This window comes from Protopterus annectens, chromosome 13.part0 (genome assembly GCF_019279795.1).
Source record: "Protopterus annectens isolate FY-2018-M chromosome 13.part0, PAN1.0, whole genome shotgun sequence".
NCBI lineage: Eukaryota > Metazoa > Chordata > Ceratodontiformes > Protopteridae > Protopterus > Protopterus annectens.
The window spans coordinates 214,637,877-214,663,191 of record NC_056747.1 but is presented as its reverse complement, the minus strand read 5'-3'; the positions used below and the strand labels follow the sequence as shown (position 1 = coordinate 214,663,191).

Sequence of the window (25,315 nt, the reverse complement as noted above, 5' to 3'; positions counted from 1 at the left end):
TATTACCTAATCTGCATGGTTGAACTAAAATTGTCTGCCTTACAGGGCCTGTTAAATAAGATTTTTACTGTCACACTGTTTTTAAAGCTTTTTAGCTAGTTTCACTGTAGAAAAGGTATTAACTGGAAATTTTCTGTACTTGTTAAGCACCTGGTTGTTTATTCTGATTTCCTGCCAAGGAATGTATCATATAACTGATTTGACTGCAGTTAAAATAATTCTGTAGAGTCTCCTTCCTCCTTTGTCTGTTTAAACACTTTAATTTTGTAGCTTACTGCTGTTCTTCTGCTGTGGTAAACATTTCTGTAGTGTTTACTGTCTAAAAGAGTGTAGGCTAGTAGCTGTAGTATTGTTCCCCACCCTCCCTTTCTGTTGGTGTCTTGCTGTTATACTTGGTGGCTTTGCAGTTGCCCGCCCCTACTGTAAATTTGATCTGGACACGCCTCCCAGTCAAGTGTCATTAGCTCATTCTACCTAATACAGAGAGAACATTTGAGAAGGCCAACCCACTTAGTTTCTTAACCTTGAATTATCTTCTGCTTCTCCTTTCTCCCTTTCCTTTACAAAAAAAAAAAAAAAAAAAACTTTGCTAGAATCTCCCTGTGTTCTGCTTAACTGTAACAAAAAACAATTTACACTTGTTTCCTGCCTTTCCTGTAATTAGTCTAGTTCAGATACAGATTTGCTATATCCAGGACTGTTTGCAAGCTTTTGAGCCCCCCTAAGCCTGTCTGTGTTGGAAGGAAGCCTTCTAGCTTATCAGTGGGTGTGGTAAGCACTAGGTAACCTATCTACCACATAAGGAGTGGTTTCTGACCCAGAAATTGTAGTTATTGGCTGTTTGGGCAGTTTTTCCATCTCTCTCAACTTTCTGATTTAAAAGCCCACATTTGCACTTGATTCTTTCCTGTATCTAGTCTAGTTCAGATACAGATTCTTAGTTACTGCACTTGAATTTGCTTATTTGTGCTCAGCATTTGTTCAGAACTTGTTGTAAGCACTAAATAAGCTACAAATGAATACAGCACTAAACCTTCCTCATTACCTAGAGGAAAACAATTTTTGTACTTACTTTCCTCACTTGCTTAGAGAAAAACAGCTCTTGTACTCACTTTTCTCACTTGTCCAGAGGATAATAGATTTTTATTCAGGCATGTCCAAGGGTCAGCTCCCAGTGTTCTCTCCTTTCTGTCTGATGAATCTGGGCATCTTGGGGCAATGCAGCAATTGTCTCATGTACACAGACAACCCTCTCCTCCTACCACCCAGCACTACAACCTGTGAGAGATGCTCTTATCTAGCCAAACTGGAGGTAAAGGTCTCTCCAACCAAGACTGAACTTGACAGTCAAGAGAAGGTTAACACTTGCACCACACCACACTCATCACATGGTCCCACTAAACCTACACCACCAAAATCCACACATAGAAACACAAAAACATTTATGGAGGCTCTCAACAATAATCTGCTCAAGCAACAGAGACCTCCAAAGCAGAAACGCAAGCAACCTCCACCCCCCAACACAACCCAAATGACACATAGCCCACAGATTCAGTGTGCCACCCAACCACAGCCCATAAGGCAAAACAACATACCTCATAAGTGACTCTATAGTCAGGCACACTGATGTCCCACTCACCAGGCTAAATAAGGAGAAGGTTACTGTCAGCTACCTGTTGGGTGCCAGGATCCGCCACATAACCCATGCACTCAGGTCACTACACAACAAGTACAAATATGACTCTGTCATTGTCCATGTTGGTGTGAACAACCTGAGAGGTACCTCCCTGGACTACATTAAAAGAGACATGGAAGAGCTCTCTAATCTTGTAGCCCAGACAGGTATGACTGTAGCCCTGAGTAGCATCCTGCCATAACCCAGAATGATACCGCAGTGCAAGGACAAAATGATTGACTTCAACAATAGTCTAAGTTTCTGTTGTCATTCTAAGGGGATCCAGTATCTGTTTCCCTGGGACGACATGGTTGACAGACCACAATGCTTTGCCAGAGATGGCCTGCACCTGTCACCCCTGGGATTCCGTATACTGGCTAAGGCTCTTTCCGCCTTTATAGTGCCTTTTTTAGGCAAGGTTCAAATGACAAATTCACCAGCATAAGAGGAACAGGCAAGCAAAAACTGAGGGCAATGCTACTCAATGCTAGAAGTCTAAATCTCAAAATGCACTCCCTCGAGGCACTACTTAAAATGGAGAACATCGATATCTGTGCAGTGACTGAGACCTGCTCCAGAGAGCACCCCTGCATTACCTGGCTATAACTCATACCACACTTTTCGGCCATCTAACCTGGACCGTAACACCAAAGGCGGAGGTGTGCCCATATTCATTATGGATATCCACACCTCCAGGCTGGTTGCTCAGCATAATGCATCCGAGGTTATCCAAGTGCAACTAACTCTGTTCAAAACTGCAATCCAAATTGTAGCTTTCTACAGATCCCCCACCATGCCCCAGTATTACCACTCCTCTTTTCTTGATATACTGTAAAATATTACGGTTCAACCAAACAGCCTAATAATGGGTGATTTCAACTACCCCACCATTAACTGGGAAAACTGCTCATGTAACCAACCTCTTCGCTCAACGCTTTCTGGAATTCATAAATTCCAATGCCCTGGATCAACTTATCCATGCCCCCACCAGGGTCAACAATATACTAGACCTAGTCATTACCAACATGAGTGACTGGTGTTTTACACTTGAAGTCAACTCCTCGTTGGTCATATCTGACCATAAGCTAATCACCCTTGATATCCACATCCCACTCCAACCCCCCATTAAGGAAACCATGGTAAAAATTTTCTCCAAAGCCAACTTCATGGTTCTTAAGACAGAAGTGGTGAACTTCATGACACCCATGCAGATGGACAATACAGTTAAGACTGCTGAATCCTACACAAATTCACTCTATAAGCACTTACATGAGTGCAAGGATCGTGCTATCCCAAACAGAACCAAGATGCTATCCTGCAAAAAAAGGAAGGCAATCTGGTGGTCCCCTGCCATAAACAAACTCTACAACAGAAGGAAGAAACTGTTGCAAAACTGAGTAAAATCCCGTGAGTGGAGGAGTTCCCTGGTCAGCCTCAGTAAGAAACTGAGATCCCTTATAAGATCCACCAAAGCTAACCATGAAAACAAAATTGCCACTGATTCTAAGGACAACCACAATGCATTCTATAGCTATGTCAAGAATCTCAATGGCAACACCTAGATCTGCTCTGAGTTACAGCACAATGGCACAAAAATTACAGAGCCAACTGATACTGACAACATCCTGCCAGGTTCAGTGGTAACTTTACCCCCTCTCACCCCCTAAAGGACCCATATCTATACAGGAAGAATGCAGAGTCCCTGTAATCACAACTACGCAGGTAAAAGCTGCACTCTCTAAAGCCAAAAACACAGCACCCATGGGATCAGACAACATCCCAGGCTACGTTTTACAGGAACTTCAGAATGAACTGGCTCCCCATCTAAGCACCATGTTCAGTCATAACCTCATGTCAGACTTTGTGCCCACTGAATGGCACACAGCAACAGTTATCGCACTCCACAAACGGGGAGCCACCACTGATCCCGGGAACTATCACACTATTAGCCTGACAAGCCTAGTCTGTAAAGCCATGGAACGTATCATCATGGTACACATAACAAAGACATTGGTAACCTCCAAACTCTGGACCTTACCCAGTTCGTATTTGTGAATGGCAGATTATGCCTGCTGACCCTGATCGACTTCTTTTAGGTAGTCACCAAAGCTGTAGATGAAGGTAAGGTGGTTCACACAGCCTATCTTGACCTCGCCAAGGCTTTCAACACCATCCCCCAATCTGGAATTATAGCTAAACTCACTAAACTAGGTATAAATCCCTACATCACAAGATGGGTTGCCAGCTGGGTCACTGACAGAACCCATACTCTAAAAGTTGCAGACTCCAATTCTGATTTCAAACCAGTGACAAGTGGAGTACCACAGGGTTCAGTCTTGGGACCTCTTCTGTTTGGTATCTACTTCTTTGAAGTACAGGCTAACACAGAAGGCCTTTGGCTACTGAAGTTCACAGATGACTGCAAACTAGGAGCCATAGTTGAGTTCCCAAATGATGTGGACAAGCCTACAGAAGGGCCTCACTGAGACAGATGCCTGTTGTCAGATCCATGGCCTCAAGCTCAATGCAAAAAGTGCATTGTCATCCCTTTTGGTAAAAACTCTGTACCCATGAGCTACCACATAGGTATCAGTCTTCTTAATGCCAAATGTGTGATAAGAGACCACAGGACCCAGGTGGACAGTAGTCTCTCCTTTGATAATCACATCGCCACAGTAGTCGGGAAATCCTTCTACGTGGCACACCTTATCACAAAAGGGTTCTCATCCAGGAAAAAAGAGGTCATTGTTCCCCTCTACTCGACACTCAATAGACCCATTATAGAGTACAATGCCCCTTTTGGAATGTACCTCACAAGGTATCTGCAGCAGCTGGAAAGGCCAAAGAAGTACCTCACAAAGAGGATTACTGGCGTCAAACAGATGCCCTACACTGACCGTCTCAAAAAACTCCAGCTTTATTCTGTAGCATATCGCCTACTCTGAGGTCATCTCTGCCTAACATATAAAGCTATGTCAAACCCAGAGCTGTTGGACATGCTACACCTAAAGAAATCCCAATCCCTCCTAGCTACACACTCTAGGGATTTAAACCTTGTCACCACAATAAACAGCACATGCTAGAGGGATAGATTCCTGTCCCAGAGACTTCCCATACTCTGGAACAGGCTACCCATCTGTGTCAAGTAAATTTCCTCATTAGCACTCTTCAAGAAAAATCTTGATGTGTGGATGGGAAATAGGAAATACACCCCGGGGATCACTTCTGTGGTTCTGCTTGACAGGGGCACAGGAAAATAACTTTCTTGGGTGGTGTAAGCCAGGGAACCTTGTTGGCTAGGCTTATGTAGGCCCTCTGGCCGATAGCCTAGTACCTACCTATGAACCTGTATGTATATATATATATATATATATATATATATATATATATATAGCGTCCCCCCCCCCCTCCATTTGCTCACTTATCCTCACACTTTCAAGGCAGCATTGCACCACTCAACTTCAACCCAACACCTCTTTCCAGACCAGACCACCAAGTCCAAACAGCATCCACTGCCGCTATTCCACCACTCCAAAATCCTTCCACAAATTATCCACCAGAGGGGGAACTGAAGAAGGGCAAGCCTGTCCCTCTTCTCCGACCACATGTCCAAAAGGCTGCTCCCCCTGACTCCCTCCAATCCCTAACCAAACCCTCCAAAAACACCACCAGATTCATGTTAAATAAGTCAAGACCAAAATCACTAAGATGAACTCCATCTGTCCTGAACCACATAGGATCCTTATCAGCGAACTCAGTATGCCATATAGTACTCACCCCGATTCCTCCCAACTGTTTGGACAGTGTAAAGTTTACAAATTTCCATGCCCTCTCAACTGCAGAAAACTTTCTAGCCTCCCTCCATACTAACCAAGGAATAACTCTGATCACACCAAACATAACAATTGATAACGCTTCTTCAAAGACAAAAAGTCCTCATATATTTGATAAAGTAACTGCCGCTTCTGTTTCACGCCAAAATCATTACCTTTTAAGTGTATCAACAAAATTTGAGGCGACCCCAGTTGACTCTGTAACATTGTAAATATCTGTAACAACCGATTCCACTTCAGCCCTCTAATGCCATGCCATGCCGTATGACCTTCCTAGACCAGCATCCACACTCAACCCTAAAAAGTCTAAAACCTTTGCCAAGCCCTCCAACTTATGAGTAGCTAATGGTACACCTAACTCCTCATACATCCCCAAAAACTTCTGAAATGCCACAGCCTCTTACCCTTCACTCACTAGTAAGAAATTATCTAAGTAATGCAGTGCTCTTTGCTCCTTTACCCACTGTTGCCATATCCAATGTAGGGCCAAACTATACTTCTCAAAAGTGGAACAAGCCACTGCACATCCCAACAGCACAGCCATGTCAAAATAAAACTTATCCCCCACTAGCATGCCTAACGAAGGCCAGTCTTCCTCCCACACTGGTAAAAGGTGAAAGGCAGACTGTGTCCTGTGTCCACCTTCACCAGCCAAGGGTCCTCAAAATTCCTAATAATGCAGACCATGTCACCCAACAACACATAAGTAAACCCTATCCTCCTCCCTTGGGATAAAGTCATTGACAGACTTACCTTCTGGATAAGACAAATGGTGTATCAACCGGAACTCACCTGGTCTCGTTTTGGGAACCAAACCCAAAGGCGACACCTTGAAATGAGTAAATGGAGGACTATCAAACAGGCCTAGTAACTTGCTTGCATGAAGCTTCTTCTCAACCAAAGCCCCCAAAATGTCTTCCCACCCCAGACTGACTTCAAATTTTTTCCCACCTTACCATCCTCAACCAAGCCTGACTTAATCGAAAACCCCCTCGTAAAATTCTCAATCAGTTCCCGGGCTACTGCTGTCTGTGGATACCGCAACAGCAGATCTTGCAAGACATTCACTTTAATAGGTGAATAAGTCCCCTGGGCAACCTCATGTCCCCTGAAAGGACCTTCCCCTCTGGCCACGAAAATTGTCCCTGCCCCTTAACCCTTGCAACATCCCAGAAGACAAGGCCCACCTAATCCTCTCTTCCCAGTGAAGGATGATGTCTGGCCCCCAAGTGTACTCTCACCCCTACTGCAGAGCAGAGCTGAGTGACCAGCCATACACTTCGAAGAAGCATGGGAGAATCTACACGCTGTCCAAGCACATCTCACTGCGTTGAAAGCCCAACATAGTCCGCTACCCCATTCTATGCATTTATTACCTATATTGCTCCCACCAAAAGTGTCCATCATGGTGGACAGCCAGATATCAGGCTGTCTCACCTCCCATCACATGGCCCTATTGACTGCCTTCCTCTTGTGGAATTTCTGGTCATACCAAAACCAGGTATTACCTGTCTGTAACCTTTGCGCCTCTGATATTGTCAGGAAATAAGGCAAAATTGGAAGGGCCAAAGTACTACCCTTTTCCAACCTTACTGCCATGTAATATACAAACCCCAGAATCCAATTCTCCCATATTCTCTGTCGAAGCTTCCCCATACCCATTTGGCCTAGGGCCGCCAAAGCTGCTACTAGATCTTTCCTGTTCTCCTTCTCAGCTTCCAGCAGGCGCTGAACACCATTTGCAATAACTAACTCAAAAATGTCCACATACTCACCCTTCCAAATCTTTTCCATCACTGTAAGAGGTATGTGTGGGGTCAAAAGGACTGCTGCGCTGTCCTGTCCCAGTGCCTGTGTGGCCAACCAGTCCCCTGGTTGTGTCCCAGTCTGACTCTACCTCCTCTAAACAGGGGTTGATGTCTTCCTTTAGTGATGAAAGGCTACTACCCATGCTAAAATCCTGACCCACCAAGGCCTGAAGGCCTCCAATGTCACTTCAGGAATCCTGCAAAGACATAGGCAATCCATTAACCCCATCACCCAATCTTTGGCCTCCCATCTCTGCTACCTTAGCTTCAGCCTTCCTCCCAACAGGGACTGTAGGATCATTATCTGTCAGATCAGCAAGCATTGACTCTGGTAATACGACCTCAGCTGCCCTCTCCTCAGATTGCTGTGTCTGGCAGGCTGTCTTCCCTCTGGTCACTTGTTTACCCTTCATCGCTTGTCACCTCTTCTTAGTGTTAGGGCCCTGTGTGCTGGTCGTTGCTGTGTCCCCATTCAGCATCTCCTGAAATAGGTCCTCTGCTGCAATGCCTGGATATCTGCCATGTTGCATTTTTGAACCTTACGCTCAACATCCACCCAAGGCCTACCTTACCACCACCTCAGGTCATCAGAGACATGATCCTGCTGCAACAAAATCACACCAACATGTGGATATCCTCAGTCGATTCCCCACCTCAAAAGATGCTCCCCCTCCTTACCTCACTTCCTCTCTTCATCCCACACTTACTTAACCCTTTCTTGCATACTCCCCTTCTAACTTGTTTATCCAAACCTCCTACCTACCTCCCTTCCTTTAACACCCATATCCAACCCCCCAAAGTTGTCCCATGACAAATCTGTCTGTTTCAAACTTCATTTATTGAAAGCCTTTCATTCTAAACTCCAGAACTAGTCCTCATTAATGTTAATACTTCCTGGTCTATAGACTTAAAAGGTAGTACTGATATGCAACTGAGAGGCTAATCAGAAGTAAATTTCTAGCTCCAGGAGTCTGAAAGTAGGAAATGATAATAAGATGATGTCTGTGGCCGCAAACAAAAAACACAGTTAATTTTCTATAAGGTCTAACAGTAGTACTCCATGTGACCACAAAAAGAGATGCAACACCAGATTTTGTTATCAGTAATCAACAGGATAGCTCTCCTATGAGTGGTATTTAGGGCAAGTAAATAAAGAGGATCTTCTATTTTGACTACACAGATATATAAGCCTACAGATTCTCTACCAACAGATGTAAGTAGCTTTGATAACCTATAGTGTCATTTCAGATGCTTAAGTATGTTTTCAGGGCTGATATCATAATATAAAATGAGTTAATTAAAAAAGTTTATCTCTGTCCATATTTAAGCACAACTTAGATCTATGTATGGCAAAGAGAAAAGTTACCCTGGGGGTGCACCCTGTAGTACTAATGGACAGATGCAGCTCTTAAATGCTTTATCTCAGCCATGGGTCCCCTCAAATTATTTATGGTATTATCCAGGTTATTCTCATTAGGGATAATATATAGTTATCAGCCACGGGATCGGTAAGGACAATCTATAACCAAATGGAATATGTTATTTTGAGCACAAAAATGGAACTTGGCTAGATTTAAAATGGCCAGCAAGGACAGCTGGCCTAGTATTTGCCTGTGAACCTATGAGTGATATATCAAGCCAGATTTCCTGGTTGCTATGGTAACTACAAATTTGATGAAAGAAATAAGGATAGCTCTACAGTTCATTTGTTTGAATCTCTTTAATATTCTATAGTGTGCTAAAGGCAATGTATGGAGTTTTAGCGGAGTTCTCAGTAAGCTTATTATTATGTAGATAGTATTTTAGTGATTTAACATTCTTTTTTAATTCCTTCTGTACTAAACCTGTGTAGTTCTCTTTATTTAAGAAGAGCGGGTCTTCGGTATAGATACCCTTGTAGAAGGCCCAATAATAATGTACATGAAGAAGAGAACAAAATGGAAAGGACAAAGCAAAGACAAGGTGTTTCTTGTGATTAGTAGAAAGCTGTGATCAGTCAAACAACTTTGTATTTACTTGAACGAGTCATCTCTAAAACTACAAATACAGAATCAATCACAGTAGCAGGCTTTGTACCTAATATTTTTATTTGAATGTGTACACAGCTACAGAAAAGTGACTCTGGGGCCATTCTCATATCCACAGAAGTGGCACCTGCAAAAATGTTTTTTCCCCCATTTTGAACATAACTGCATCGGTGATATGTTAAATGGTTGACATTGCATTATATCAGTTTAAAAAAAAATGTTTTGATTTGGAAGAACAAGCCACTATTGTTGAAGTGTTCAATGATTAGGTTGAGCAAAAAGAATGTCTATTTGGGTGTGTCAAAAATTATTTCACCAGGTGCATATTATGTGAACTGTATTTCTCCATATGCATTTATTTTCTTTCATTCATGAGTTTATAATAATATTATGATGCCAGTAATCCTCCCCTTTCATTGTTTTAAGGTCTCATTATTTAACAAAATATAAAAAGAAGACTATGCAAGATGCCTCAGACGGTAGACTTCTTAAATTAAAAATTTTCACTGAAGACAGATTAAAAATAATTTTTACGACTAAAACAGGATCTTATTCAGCTTCCTATTGTGTTTTTAGTGACTATGTTTACAGCAACTGTCTCTTTCAGATAGTGCTGTGAGCTATCAAAACTCTGCACACTTGTATCCAGATAGTGCTGTGAGCTATCAGAACTCAGCTCACAGCACTATCTGGATAAAAGTGTGCAATCAGACCTCTGCACACTTGTGTCCAGATAGTGTTGTGAGCTATCAGAACTCTGCACACTTGTGTCCAGATAGTGATGTGAGCTATGAAAACGCTGCACACTTGTATCCAGATAGTGTTGTGAGTTATCAAAACTCTGCACACTTGTAGCCAGAGAATCCTGTGAGCTATCAAATTTCTGCACACTTGTGTGCAGATAGTGCTGTGAGTTATCAAATCTCTGCACACTTGTATCCAGATAGTTCTGTGAGCTATCAAAACTCTGCACACTTGTATTCAGATAGTGCTGTGAGCTATCAGAACTCTGCACACTTGTGTCCAGATAGTGATGTGAGCTATCAAAACTCTGCACACTTGTATCCAGATAGTGTTGTGAGTTATCAAATCTCTGCACACTTGCATCCAGATTGTTGGTCATTCTCAGTATTCTGATGTAAAAATAATGTGTACTAGAGACAGAGAGACAATTTTCTCTTTTCCCTAATATGAGTCTTTTTAAATGTTTTTCTAGTTTTTTCTGTTTTCCTTTGACTATACTAAATTTGAGCTATTAATGCCAAATAGTACACTTACTAAATACAGTCATAGTAATTCACAGTAAATTATCATCAAAGTAAATTTGTGTACTGTGTCTACCTTCCCCAGAAAGACTTCCAGAAAGCCATGTACGATACTTCCCTGAGAATGTTATGGGAAAATTTACTGTCTTCTTCTGCTGGTCTTTAAAGAGCGGGTCTAAATTCCAGTTTGCCAAGAAGATCTACATAGATCTTTATTCCAGGATGTCTTTGAGACTCTCTGCAGCATACCAGTATCCTACAGCATATTATCATCTACAGCATACCGGTATCTTATAGCATACCATTACCTTACAGCGTAATATCACCTTAAAGCATGCTGCTATCTAACACCATGCTGTTATCTTACAGCATGTCATTACCTTACAGCATATCATTATCCTACAGCATATTCTTATCTTACGGCATACCGATTTATAAAAGCATGCCATTACTTTACAGCATACCATTATTTTACAGCATATGATGAATATTAATACTGCATATCTGATGTCAGGATTTGTATAGAGTAAATCCGCAAAGCTTCCTTATTCACTACTGGAACATTGCCCCACATCAATTATTACTTCCATTGTTTTAGCTAAACAGGCTTCTTGTAAAGCATAAGTTATCATAATTTGTCAGTGAGAGATTTTTCACACCACAGAAAAGTTATGAAGTCCCGTGTACAAATCAGAAAAGTGCTTCAGGCATCCCAATGCAATAAATAAATAAACAAATAAAACAACATGCTGTACTGCACGGATGTACAATACCTCAGCACATAACGTCTTGAAATAGCAGATCTTTATCTTCATGATTAACTTTTACTTCTAGTAAAGTATCGAACACTCATGCTTTTTATGTTCATTCTGCATTTACCACAAATCCATAAAAAGCAATTCCATACAGTTAATGCCTTTAAGCCTGTAACATTTAAGACCTGCTGCTTGGCTTTCCAGAAAGAGCCCCAGACCTTCTCACAGAGGCTGGCATCACCATTTGAGAAATTCTGCTCAGAAGCTATCTGCAAACAGTTCCCTCCTACAGTCCCCCTCTGCTCATGACCCTGGCCCTATCATTACCAGTATTTATCAAAACTGGCCACAGATCTCCATCCTTGGACCCAGACTTTGACTTAAACAAATCTTTGCAACACCAAGGTGGGTCAGAATGTGTGGTTTGTCTCCCCTACCCATTCCTTTGACACTCTTTCACTGATTTAAATTGTTCCTTAATCAAGCTAACATGATTAGGCAGTGCGATTTGTGTTTAACATGCCCAGTCAGCATCCGTTACAGTTCTGGTCATGACTCAGTTGATTTTATCACTCCTAGTTTAACGTAATATAACAGGTTACATGAAATGCAGTCTATTTTTGAGTTTTCATCATTTATTTATTTAAGCATTGGGTCAGATTCATAATCTAACACATCTCTACTTGCTTATGTTTGTACATCTGCCACTCAGATGGGCAGTTGTTTGGACTGGCTGAACTTATAATGCTGACTACCAGAACAGATAACAATGATGGTAAAGATGGAATTTTATATTGGACCCTTTGTCTGTCCAGTGTGGTAGTATTTGGCTGATGGAAGATATGATCAGTGACGATCTTCCTAGCGTTGCTCTTTGTGTCTGATATTTTGGAGATGATATCGCCGATGCTTGCCCCTCTATAATTTAATTCTGACTCTACTGCCCTTATACAGAAACTCCGATGTAAAGTTCAGTTTGTCCCAAGTTTTGTGTACAGCATCTATTGCATTTGCAGCCAATTATTCAAGTTCAGAGAGAGTTCCCACTTGCCATTCATGTTAACAGGTGCCTAAAAAAAGACTGTGCTTAGGTTTTGGAAAATTGCCTATAATAAGCTTCTTTATAAAGATACCCCCATAAATGTTGACAGTGACTTGAATTCCATTGTTATAGTGTCTTCATTTTCCAATAATTTGGAAAAACACATTTATCTCCAGGCTACAGAACATCTTATAATTTGTACAGATATAATTTTGACAGCTCAGTGCAGATGGGTAAGGATATAAGCTGGTAATAAATTTCATCCTGTAGTCCTAGGTTTGATTCCCTCAGACTTCATTTACCTACAGGGTGACATGGTTTTATTTGGTTATCAAAAAACAAACAAACAAAAAACAAACAAAAAAAAAAACATAAAAACAAAAAACAAAAATAAATAACATTAAAAATATTAAGTTATTATTCTCTTTATGATAACCACTTGTTCTTTGTTCTTGAGTGATCCTGGAGCTGTTGTTATTCACCTCAATTAATAACTATATAATTAACTTGGGCTTTGCAATGCTGTTATTCTTAGCATGTAAATATCTCCAAGGCTATTGATATTTTCAGCCACCACAGCCAACTGATGCAGATATCTCTCTCTTTAATGACCCTACTGTTTTTCCAGTCATTGGTTGACTCTCTCTAAAGTGAAAACAGTCAACCCCCCCTCCCATTTCTCAGATGCTCCTTGGAGATCATTACTTTTACTGCTTTTGCTTAGTGTTTTCATTTACAGTTCATAGTAAGCAATCAAACCTATGTGATACACTGATGATTTCACTGTTTTGTTTCTGCTTTGTCAGGTGAGGCAATTAATCCCTGCAAATCAGTTTTAAATCATTTTAAAGTCACTTACAGCATCCTAAGCTCTGTTTTAAATACTCTAAAAACAAAATAACTGCCTTCAAATCAGGAAGTTAAGAACAGTCTTCCGGATCCATCCTCTTAATCTATCCTTCCGTGCGAAGCGCAGCTCCTTCTTAAAAAAAACATTGGTTTAATATCTGATAATTGGATGAAGTTCAAGGAATTTATAAGACATGCTATCAAAAAATATAATATATAACATATAATTCAAGATTAGTGTCACTGTACAGAACTGGTGTTTTTATGGGTAACAGTTTTAAATTCTAAGACACAAAAGTGCCAATCTCAGAAGACCAAGCATAAAAGTGTGAAAACGAGGACTATTATATACTAAACATAAGGTGTCTGTGGAGGAATATTTCCTTTTCTGTCAGGTATGGAAATTCTGGAGTTAAAATTTATTTAAGTTGTAGGGGAGTAAGACTGCAGACCCAACATCAAGGAAACAAAAGGCTTGCCCCATAACAAAATACTAGCTTACCTTAAATGTCTATATAAACTTCTAAAATTTCTCTACATTTAACGTCCTTGAACCTCTGCACCTATTAAATCATTGTCATAAAACTTGTATCTATTCTTAACTGATGTTTTCATATTATGCCTAATTTGGTGTAATGATTTAAACAATAAATTGTTTTGTATTATAGGTTCATAGGTAGGTACTAGGCTATCTGCCCGAAGGCATTTATAAGCCTAGCCGGAATTGTGTTGGCATTCGCCATTCCCTTAGATTAGTTCCCTGTGCCTCTGTCCAGCAGAGCCATTGAAGTGATCCCCGGGCTAAACTTTCTATTTCCCATCCACTCGTCAAGGTTTCTCTTGAAGAGTGTTAGCGAGGAGCACTGCCTAATGTAGATTGGAATCTTGTTCCAGAGCATGGAAAGTCTCTGGGACAGGAATCTAACCCTCCAGCATGTCCTGTTTATTGTTGTGGTGAGGTTTAGATCCTTAGAGCGTGTGGCTCAAGGGGATATGGTTTTCTTTAGGAGGAGCATGTCCATCAATTCTGGGTTGGACATGGCCTTGTATATGTCAGGCATAGATCACCTCTGAGTAGGCGGTATGCAACCAAGTACAACTGGAGTTTCTTCAGTCAAGCTGCATAGGGCATCTGTTTGAGGCCAGTGATCCTCTTGATGAGGTACTTCTGTGGTCTTTCCAGCTGTTGCAGGTGTCTTGTAAGATTCATCCCAAATGGGGCGTTGTACTCTATGATGGGTCTGATGAGTGATGCATAGAGGGGCACAATGACCTCTTTTGATCTGGATGCAAACCCTTTTGTGATTAGATGGGCGACATAGAAGGATTTTCTATCCACTTTGACAATGTGATTATGAAAGGAGAGATTACTATCTACTTTGGTCCCCAGATCCCTTATTACGTCTTCCGTATTTAGTAGGCTACCACCTACATGGTAGTTTGTGGGTACTTTGTTTTTTCCAAAGGGGATAACTATGCACTTTTTGGCATTTAGCTTGAGGCCATGGCTTTGACAGTAGGTATCTGTCTCAGTGAGACCATTTTGGAGGAAGATGATCGAGTATTGTAAAATTATTGTCTTTGCAATGTTAAGTAACAACTTGGAGCTTTTCTTCCTGACCCTTGACTGAAAATGGGTTGCTACCCAGTTGGACTTTCGTGGTAATCAAATGTCAATATATAAATAAAGGAGAGCAGTGATTGTTGTCAATCACTGTTCTCCTTTAGGTTGTGGAGTCTGAATTTCTCATCTCAGAAGTACAATTCAAGTTACCATCATGACTAATGTTATAGACCTTGCAATTACACAAATGTTCCTTGTAGCATACTTTCTTTATTTTTCCATTTTCATCAATTTATCATAATTTATCCTATGCAAACTGAAACAAGAATAGAACACAAGGTTTTTTTTGTTTTTTGTTACAGAATTAACTAATTTTCCCTACCTGGACTACATGAAAAGAGACATGGAAGAGCTCTCCGATCTTGTAGCCCAGGCAGGTATGACCCTAGCCCTGAGTAGCATTCTGCCATTGCCCAGAATGATACCGCAATACAAGGACAAAATGATTGACTTCAACAATTGGCTAAGCTTCTGGTGTCATTCTAAGGGGATCCAGTATCTGTCTGCTTGGGATGACATGGTCAACAGACCACGATGCTTTGCCACAGATGGACTGCACCTGTCACCCCTGGGATTCCGGATACTGGCTAAGGCTCTTGCTGCCCCTATAGTGCCTTTTTTAGGCAGGGTTCAAGTAACAAATTCACCACCATAACAGGAACAAGCAAGCAAAAACTGAGGTTAATGCTACTCAATGCTAGAAGTCTAAATTTCAAAATGCACTCACTCGAGGCACTCCTTAAAATGGAGAACATCGATATCTGTGCAGTGACTGAGTCCTGGTTCAAGGCTCCAGAGAGCACCCTTGTACTACCAGGCTATAACTCATACCACACTTTTTGGCCATGTAACCTGGACCAAAACACCAAAGGTGGGGGTGTGTCCATATTCATTAAGGATATCTACACCTCTAGGCTAGTTGCTCAGCATAATGCATCCGAGGTTATCCAAGTGCAACTAACTCTTGGTAAAACTGCAATCCAAATTGTAGCTTGCTACAGATCCCCCACCATGCCCCAGGATTCCCACTCCTCTTTTTTTAATGTTGGAAAATATTAGGGTTCAACCAAACACTCTAATAATGGGCGACTTCAACTACCCCACCATTAACTGGGAAAACTACTCATGTACCATCTCCTTAGCGCAACACTTTCTGGAATTCATAAACTCCAATACCCTAGATCAACTTATCCACACCCCCACCAGGGGCAACAATATCCTAGACCTAGTCATTACCAACATGAGTGACCGGTGTTCCACACCTGAAGTCAACTCCTTGTTGGTCTGATCCGACTATAAGCTAATAACCCTTGATAGCCACATCCCACCCCCACCCTCCATTAAGGAAACCACAGTAAAAAAATTCTCCAAAGCCAACTTCATACTTCTTAAGACAGAAGTAGTGAACTTCATGACACCCATGCAGATGGACAATACAGTTACAACAGCTGAATCCTACACAAATGCACTCTATAAGCAATTACATGAGTGCATGGATCGTGCTATCCTCCAAAAAAAGGAAGCCAATCTGGTGGTCCCCTGCCATAAACAAACTGTACAACAGAAGGAAGAAACTGTTGCAAAAGAGAGTAAAATCCCATGAGTGGAGGAGCTCCCTGGTCAGCCTCAGTAAGAAGCTGAGATCCCTTATAAGATCCTGCAAAGCTAGCTACGAAAATAAAATTGCCACTAATTCCAAGAACAACCACAAAACATTCTATAGCTATGTCAAGAATCTCAATGGCAACACCCAGATCTGCTCTGAGTTACAGCACAAAGGCATGAAAATTTGATAGTCACATCGCCACAGTAGTCAGGAAGTCCTTCTATGTGGCACACCTCATGATAAAAGGGTTCTCATCCAGGAAAAAAGAGGTCATCGTTCCCCTCTACTCGACACTCATTAGACCCATTATAGAGTACAATGCCCCTTTTGGAATGTAACTCACAAGACATCTGCAGCAGCTGGAAAGGCCACAGAAGTACCTCACAAAGAGGATTACTGGACTCAAACAAATGCCCTACACTGACCGCCTCAAAAAAACTCCAGCTTTACTCTGTAGCATATTGCCTACTCCGAGGTGATCTCTGCCTAACATATAAAGCTGTGTCAAACCCAAAGCTTTTGGACATGCTACACCTAAAGAAATCCCAATCCCTCTGAGCTACATGCTCTAGGGACCTAAACCTTGTCACCAAAATAAACAGGACATGCTGGAGGGATAGATTCCTATCCCAGAGACTTCCCATACTCTGGAACAGGCTACCCATCTATGTCAAGCAAAGTTCTTCATTAGCACTCTTCAATAAAAATCTTGATGAGTGGATGGGAAATAGGAAATACACCCCGGGGATCACTTCTGTGTCTCTGCTTGACAGTGGCACAGGAAAATAACTTTCTTGGGTGGCATAAGCCAGGGAACCTTCTTGGCTAGGCTTACGTAGGCCCTCGGGCCGATAGCCTAGTACCTACCTATGAGCCTACCTATGAACCTAAGAATTTCATCTGGAAGTCACACCTGTAATGCCCTTAGATCAGCAGTCTGCCTTGAGATTAAGCATAACCTCTGAATCAATCAACTGAAAACGATCGACACCACCTAATATGCAAAATGGTTATTTCTCCATGGAGCAGTAAAATGCTGTGTCTGAAAATTATTTTTTTTTCTAAAATATTTTGTTAAAAGTTTTAAAGATGATTACACAATACCAAATTTGACTTGTAATATAATATATGAATCATGTTTTAAAGAAAAAAGGTAAATTATAACTATTTACAATATACACAATAAGACTGAGGCCAAAATATTAATAAAATAATCAAGTCAAATAAAAATCAGTTTTAATAACAGTCTAAAATGCTTACGTAGATAAAGTAGATGCATCAATGAGAGACAAAACATTCAACCAGAAATTCTTTCTGGACCCAGACTAGTAAAGTTTCAGAACCACTGTCTGATCATTATACAAAATCTACTTTTTTCATCATTGCTGCAAAATGTACGACAAACTGCCTACGGCAGTTACAAAAAACATCCCATCAAAGCATTAAGGTGTGACAGCAAACTCCTTCTGTGAGCCTAACAGAGGTTCACAATACATGTTCATGTTCTTTATCTGTTCCTTGCATTTTTTTAGCCATGAGAACCATGTCTGTTCAACCTTTCTGCTTCCATAGAATTCTCCCTCCATGTTTCCACAGTTTACCTTAATCTTGGTTCTTTAGTTTTGTCTCCTGTTTCTGTCTTCATCTGTATTCATTTGTACTTTTGCCTATACTCCTTTTATTTACCACCTAACAGGATGCAGTTAGCTAATTTTATAATGCTGGTTAAACCTTTAAGGGTGCCACATCTGATGCTGTAGTTTACAATTCTACATTATCTACAATTGTTGTCAGGTTTGCGTATCCCGTACTGTTGCATTTTTGCTCAATACTAAATTTATTTTGCTTCTGATCTGCCTTTTTCAGTCATATGTTATGCAGACTTCAGTTTTTTTATGTATATAATTTTTTAATTCTACTATATATATATATATATATATATATATCTGTGTCTAGTCAGAATCCTCCCTGAAAATATGCCAGATGGGACTAACCTAGTCAATAAAAACTAAGCAATAAGTAAACACCTGTGTCCACACTGTCAATTGCTTAGAAGGTAGCAACAGGAACATGCAGTTAAACCTGAAAAGTTCTAGCGATCGCTAAGCTTGGCATATAACAAGCTCCCATCAAATATTTTCAGCAGAAAATGTGTAACCCCCCTTTGTTTGATGTCTCCTTTTTTTTACATGTATTTCATATTGACTTTGCATGTTTGTTGCAATGCAATGCAATTTTTGTCCATATTGCAAGTAAGTGCTTTAATATCTTTGCTGATTTTACATAAATGATTGTGTTACTTGTTTATGTCTCTGAAGACAGCTTGGTTTATTTTCATGTTTCACCACATTGCTTGTTCTTTTATTGCTGCAGCAGTTAGTAAACGAATTATATTGCAGACACTTCATGATTTACATTTTGTGCTTTATGCTTTTAAGTACACTCTTTTTCGTTTGTTGTTTAAGGGGGGGGGGGTTCGTGGATTAAAGCATCATTGCTTTGGACTTGCAAATGCAGTTAACTTCCAGTTTCACCAACACTGCAATACTATTGCACATAGCTTTCGAAATAACTTCATGTTTTTTAAGTGATTCAATTTAATTTCTGCCTTTCTTATTACTTTATAATAGTAGGATTTTATCTGACATGAAACTGGCGTGAAACTTTGTAGCATTTTTAGATAGCCTGATCCATTTTTGTTTGGTTCATAGATATGGATTATTTTCACACTGCAGAAGAATAATATGCACATAGTAAAACATTCTAATTGGTGCAGTTTTTTTTTGGGGGGGGGCGGTCACTGGTTTAGGTAGCCTTCATTTTCTTTAACTTAAATTTTTTACAGGCTCATTGTTGATGAACAGGCAAATAAGTTATTTTCACTTAATGTTCTATGGTTGAAGTGAAAAGCTTTATGCTGTTACAGACGTCTATTTTTGTATAACAGCAGGTGAAATGCTCCTTTGGTCTTCAGTGGGTTACATCCTCACTGCAACTATCATGTGCCACTGTCTATGTATGTCTTAAACTCGAAAGCTGTATTTGCAGATATAAATACACATATGTATGTGTGTGTGTGTGTGTGTGTGTGTGTGTGTGTGTGTGTGGTCAGATGTATATCTCAGTCTAGCTCTCAATACATTGATAGACATATAAATGAACGGGTCTACTACGGTTGATTGAAAAGTTACTTGACTGAAAATGAAATTACTAGGACCACTTCACTGAAAGCTCACTTCACTAAAAACTCATTTTGTTGAAAGTTATAAATGGCCTTTTCCCCACTGTAGTGCGATCCTGGAGTTAGTATATAAAGTAAGGGGGGTGTTGGGGTGTAGCCCCCCACATATTATAAACATTTTAAACTATACACAGTGATACTTACAACTGGTCCTAGTAATTTCATTTTCAGTCAAGTGAGTTTTCAATCAACCGTAGTAGACCCAAATGAACAGATAGATATAATATATATATATATATATATATATATATATATATTTATAGATGCATGGATGCGAATCATTCCATCAGAAGTATAGCTGATAAAAGACTTGGAGCTTTCTCCTGATTAATGGAAGGCATAAGCCATCAACAATGTAGTTGTGCTATGATTTGAGAAGCACATTCTTTCCAAATGGGCTTTGTCATCGTAGTTCAAGAACAGCAGGCAGTGTGAAAATTCCCTTTTCTCACTGTTGTGTCATCTTAGAGAAGGGATCTATAAAGTTTATTGGGTATGGAGGTGCAAGATTACTTGCCTCCCTGAATAAAAAAAAGCTTTATTTACTGGCTGTGCATGTGATGACATTTGTAGTATGGAGTATAACCGAGTGTGCACGTGTGCAATTGTAATTATAGTTTGTAAAATGTGTGTGGTATGAAGTGTAACCAAGTGTGCATCTGTGCAGTTCTAATTATAGTTTGTAAAGTGTGTGTTTTACTGAATGTCAATTGAAAATGTGTAGTGTACCATGGAGTGTGTTGCCATTTTTTAATCACTTGTGATGCAATCATCGTTTGGATGATTCATACGGTAGTCTACATATTTGTATATAATATGCATCCCAAGAAATATTGGAAATGTTGATAGCACATAATACATTAAAACACAGTCTCAGTTTAAAATGGAAAAATAGCCGTGAAATCATTATTTTAACACTGTCTAAAAAACTTACTAACTCATACAAATACTTGGCGATTACTGAATTTTCATTTACTTTCTGGAAAACAGCCGTGTCTACAAATTCAGCAACCTATCAGTGGTCTTCAGTTTGTAATTTTAGAACCAGAATATAAAACTATAGTGTATCTCATGACTGTCATCATAAATGATAAAAATAAATACAAAAATAAAATAGACAGAGATACAGTTAAAGAAATGCTTTGGTTTCTCACTGCCAAGCACATCAGGATATAGAGCTGACATATTATCTACTGTTTGATGATTCTACTTTTACAATACAGCTTGTCGCCTCTGCTTTCAGATCGCATACAGCCTTCATCTGGAACAAGTAATGCTTGATAAATTGTTTTGCGTATAAAAGTGTACCTAAGGAGAGACTACGGAATGAATCATCTCTTTTCCATCTGAAATTACTTATTTTGTACTCTTATTCTATCACAATTCTATATTAAATTGTAGACACCTATAATATACGTTGATATACTGTGCATCAGAATGTTAATGCTGGGCGAATGGCTCTTGTATGCTAATTCCACGAATCCTCTGAGTTCTAAATCTTTTGCAGATCTGTAATTAGAATTCTGCATCATGTTTAGCTAAAAGCAGTCTATAGATAGACTGTTATCTTAGAACTGAAGGCAACTTCATATTAATGCATTTAAAAGTAACACATTTAAAAAAAAAACATATTTTTAGCACAGTGAGCCTTTTCATGGAACTTGTTACTGAAATCATAGATAAACTTACTAAGCTGGGCATTAATCCCTATGCCACTTGATGGGTTGCAAACTGGCTTACTGACAGAACATACACTGTAAATGTAGCCGACTCCAAATCCAGCTCCAGACAAGTGACAATTAAAGTACCTCAGGGTTCTGTCCTGGAACCCCTCTTGTTTGGCATTTACTTCTGTGAAGTACAGGCCAACACTAAGGGACTCTGGCTTACAAAGTTTGCAGATGACTGTAAGCTGGGAGCCATTATTGAATCCCCAAATGATGTGGATATACTACAAAAGGGCCTTACCGAAACAGATGCCTGGTACCAGAGCCATGGGCTCAAGCTAAATGCCAAAAAATGTATAGTTGTCCCCTATGGGAAAAAACACGTACCTGTGAACTACCACATAGGTGGCAGTACACTAAACACTGAAAGTGTGATAAGAGACCTAGGGACACAGGTGGACAGTGGTCTCACCTTTGATAACCACATAGCCACAACAGTTAGTGATGAGGTGTGCCACGTAGAAGGATTTTCTAAGGGCTTTTCATCCAGAAAAAAGGAGGTCATTGTCCCTCTGTACTCATCCCTCATTAGACCCATTATATAATATGTACCTCACAAGACATCTGCAACAACTAGAAAGGCCACAGAAATATCTCACAAAAAGAATCACAGGCCTAAAGCAGTTGCCTTATACTGACTGTCTAAAGAAATTCCAGCTATACTCTGTCGCATATCGCCTACTCAGAGGCGATCTCTGCCTAACATAGAAGGCCATTTCAAACACGGAGTTGTTGGACATGCTACACTTAATGAAATCCTAATCCCTCTGAGCCACATGCTGCAGGGATCTTAACCTTGTCATCACGATGAATAGGAACATGTTGAAGGGATAGGTTCCTGACCCAGAGACTCCCCATACTCTGGAATAGGTAGCCCATACACGTCAGGCAGAGTGCTTCAATGGCCCTATTCAAGAGCAACCTTGATGATTGTATGAGAGATAGGAAATTCACCCTGGGGATCACATCAGTAGCCCTGCTAGACAGGAATACAGGAAAGTAAATACTTGTGGGAAGCAATAGCCAGGGAATCCTTATGGCTAGGCTTGTATAGGCCCTAGGGTCAATAGCCTAGTTACCTACCTATGAGCCTATGAAATGTAATATTTTTTTACTTTTAAATAAAAGCCCTAAATTATGCCTTGCCATATTGCTTATAGTTTGTTGTCTGTTATCCTATTATTAGCATATTCCTTATCTTGTCATAATAGTAATTATAAACCTTTTTTTTCAAAGATAACCAGTGAAAGTCTCCTTGCAAATAGAGAATTATCTATGTTCTCACATTATAAGGAAGATACATTTTGTTGTTAGACTAATTGTAATCGTGCATCTTCCTACATCATTGGTGCACAGTTTACTGTTCTTGTAGTGGCATTTAACTTCTGAGTTGGTTTAAAAGACATATCTTTAACTTCACACTCTATTTTCATCAGCATTTTCATTACATACCCCTTTGTCGATGGTATTGGTCTGGCAGATTGTCCCCTCTGCAGCTGGTACACTGTTGGTGATACAGCGATTACTTTTGCTGAGACACCACAGCTCACTGCACACTTCCTGAAACAAGGGAAAGCAAAAATAAAAACACTGTTTGATGGCATCAGTAATACTAAATCCACTTCCCCCCAAATATTTATCAATAGCACTGAGTCCAGGATAAAACTTATTAGCAGCATTGAATCTCCTATCTTAACAAAGCTTATCAACAGTATTGAATTCCATCCTCTAATAAAGCTTATGAACAACACTGAATCATATCGCTGATAAAGCTTTTGAATAACACTTAATCCCTATCTCTGATAAAGCTTATTACGAGCAGCGAATCCCCATAATGATGATGATGGTGATATTAATAACAATATTAATAATTAGAAGAAGAAAAATATTAATTTGCTAACTAGGCAGCCATACTGGACACACAGCCCTTTTTCAAAAATGACCCAAGAGCAATGTTTGGTTAAGTTGTGCTCAAAAGCAGATACCCCATCTCCAATAAAGCACTGAATACCCATCCTTGATAAAGTAATAAAGCACTGAATACCCATCCCTGATAAAGCTTATCAGCTGCATTGAATCCTTCATAGCTGATAAATCTTATCAAATGCACAGAATCCTGATTCCTAATAAAACTTATCAGCAGCACTGAATACCCATCCATGATAAAACTTATCAGCAGCACTGAATACCCATCCATGATAAAACTTAGCAGCAATACTGAATCCCATCCATGATAACGTTTATCAACAGTACTAAACCCCATCCCTGACAAAACTTATCAGGAACACTGAAGCCTCATCCTTGATGAAGCTAAGGAACAACAGTGAATCTCCATCTCTAATAATACTTATCGTCCATACTGTAGTACTATGTCTTCTCCTCTCAGTTTCTCCAACACCATTTATCAAAATAGAAACGCAGGTAACCTGGTTTCAGCAGTATTTCCTGACCTAAGGCTTTTGATACTGTTTCCTACCACAAACCTCAACAAACCTTTTTCTCTAGGACTGAGCACTTTCAGTCTCTCTCTTGTTTCAACAGAGTTTATCTGGCAATACACAGGCTGACAAATAGTGATTAGACACCTCTTGCTTTCTTCCTGTAACAGTTGAAGCCTCCCAAATTCTTTCTTTTGAGCCTATTTCTCTTTTACTTTGTCATAAATGGTCTCCAAACAGCCAGTAAACATGCAACCACTATTCAGTATGCAGATGACTGTACACTTATCTTCTCAGCCAAAAACCTAGATACACTGCAACAAGTAACACAGAAATATGTTCTGTCTATAGAGACCCAGTTTAATAACGCACAACTTTTCGCAAACCCCACAAATCTAGAAGTCTATTATTTACTCCAAACAATACAATGAACTGAAAACTCTTGTTTTCCCTAAAATTCTTCAGAAAATATCACACTACAACTAATAACCCATACTAAGTTTCTAGGTATCATTTATTTATCTATTTACATTTGTTTACCTGGAAAGTCCAACTAGGCCAGAATCTCATTTTCAGTGGAGCACAGGGGAGAAAGGTTCCACAGAAATATAATCAAAATATAATAATTAGATAGTAAAGCAGTATACATAATAATAATCAGATATATCAGGATTAGAACCCATGGATACCATCGCACAACTTACTTGCCTTATTCCTTTGAGCCACAGAGGCTCTATTATAGATAGTAATATGAAATTCAGCTATCACATATGACAAACTGTGAATCATCCAAACAAAAACTTGCCTCTCTCTATAGCATAAAACCGTATCTGGCTGATGAAGCAAGAAAACCCAGTGCAACAACATACTAAGAGCCCTTCTCCATGGTGCAGCAATATTTGTCATTTCACAGGCTAGTCAGTTCAGCCTTCTGATATAATGCTGCAACAAATTAGCTAAATTTAACCTGATAATTTGACCATAATTTTAAAGTTTTAGTTTTCCCTTACTCTTCCAGGAAAAAAGAAGCTTTTTCAGTTATACTACATGATATAGGAATTGAATGGTTTAGAGGGGCATTACTAGATTTAAACGTTTTTTAAACATTAATATTAATATTTTATGTAGTTTTATGGGAGTGGTTCTGGATAAAAATTATATATATATATATTTTGATGGGAATTATTTTCATCAAGTTACAGGTGTAGCATGTGCCCCTGTTTTGCTAATCCTGTAATGGAATGGTGGGAAAAAAAAATGTATATAGCATTCTGAGTTTGTGACCTGCGGGAATTATTAAGCCAGGTTCTTGAATTATATATATATATATATATATATATATATATATATATATATATATATATATATATATATAGTTTCTGGATAGATCACCATGAATAGGTTGGATAAGTTTCTTGGTTATAT

General features: G+C 39.7%; 1 protein-coding gene across 1 annotated transcript in view; it reads right to left on the bottom strand.

Moving 5' to 3' along the window:
- LOC122787163 (A disintegrin and metalloproteinase with thrombospondin motifs 10-like) overlaps nucleotides 1-25,315 on the bottom strand; it is a 1,217,364-nt gene that overhangs the window by 399,918 nt on the left and 792,131 nt on the right. Inside the window, exon 12 of the mRNA XM_044053741.1 lies at nucleotides 22,905-23,012. Coding sequence (XP_043909676.1) covers nucleotides 22,905-23,012 — 108 coding nt within the window. The remainder of the gene's footprint in view (nucleotides 1-22,904; nucleotides 23,013-25,315) is intronic.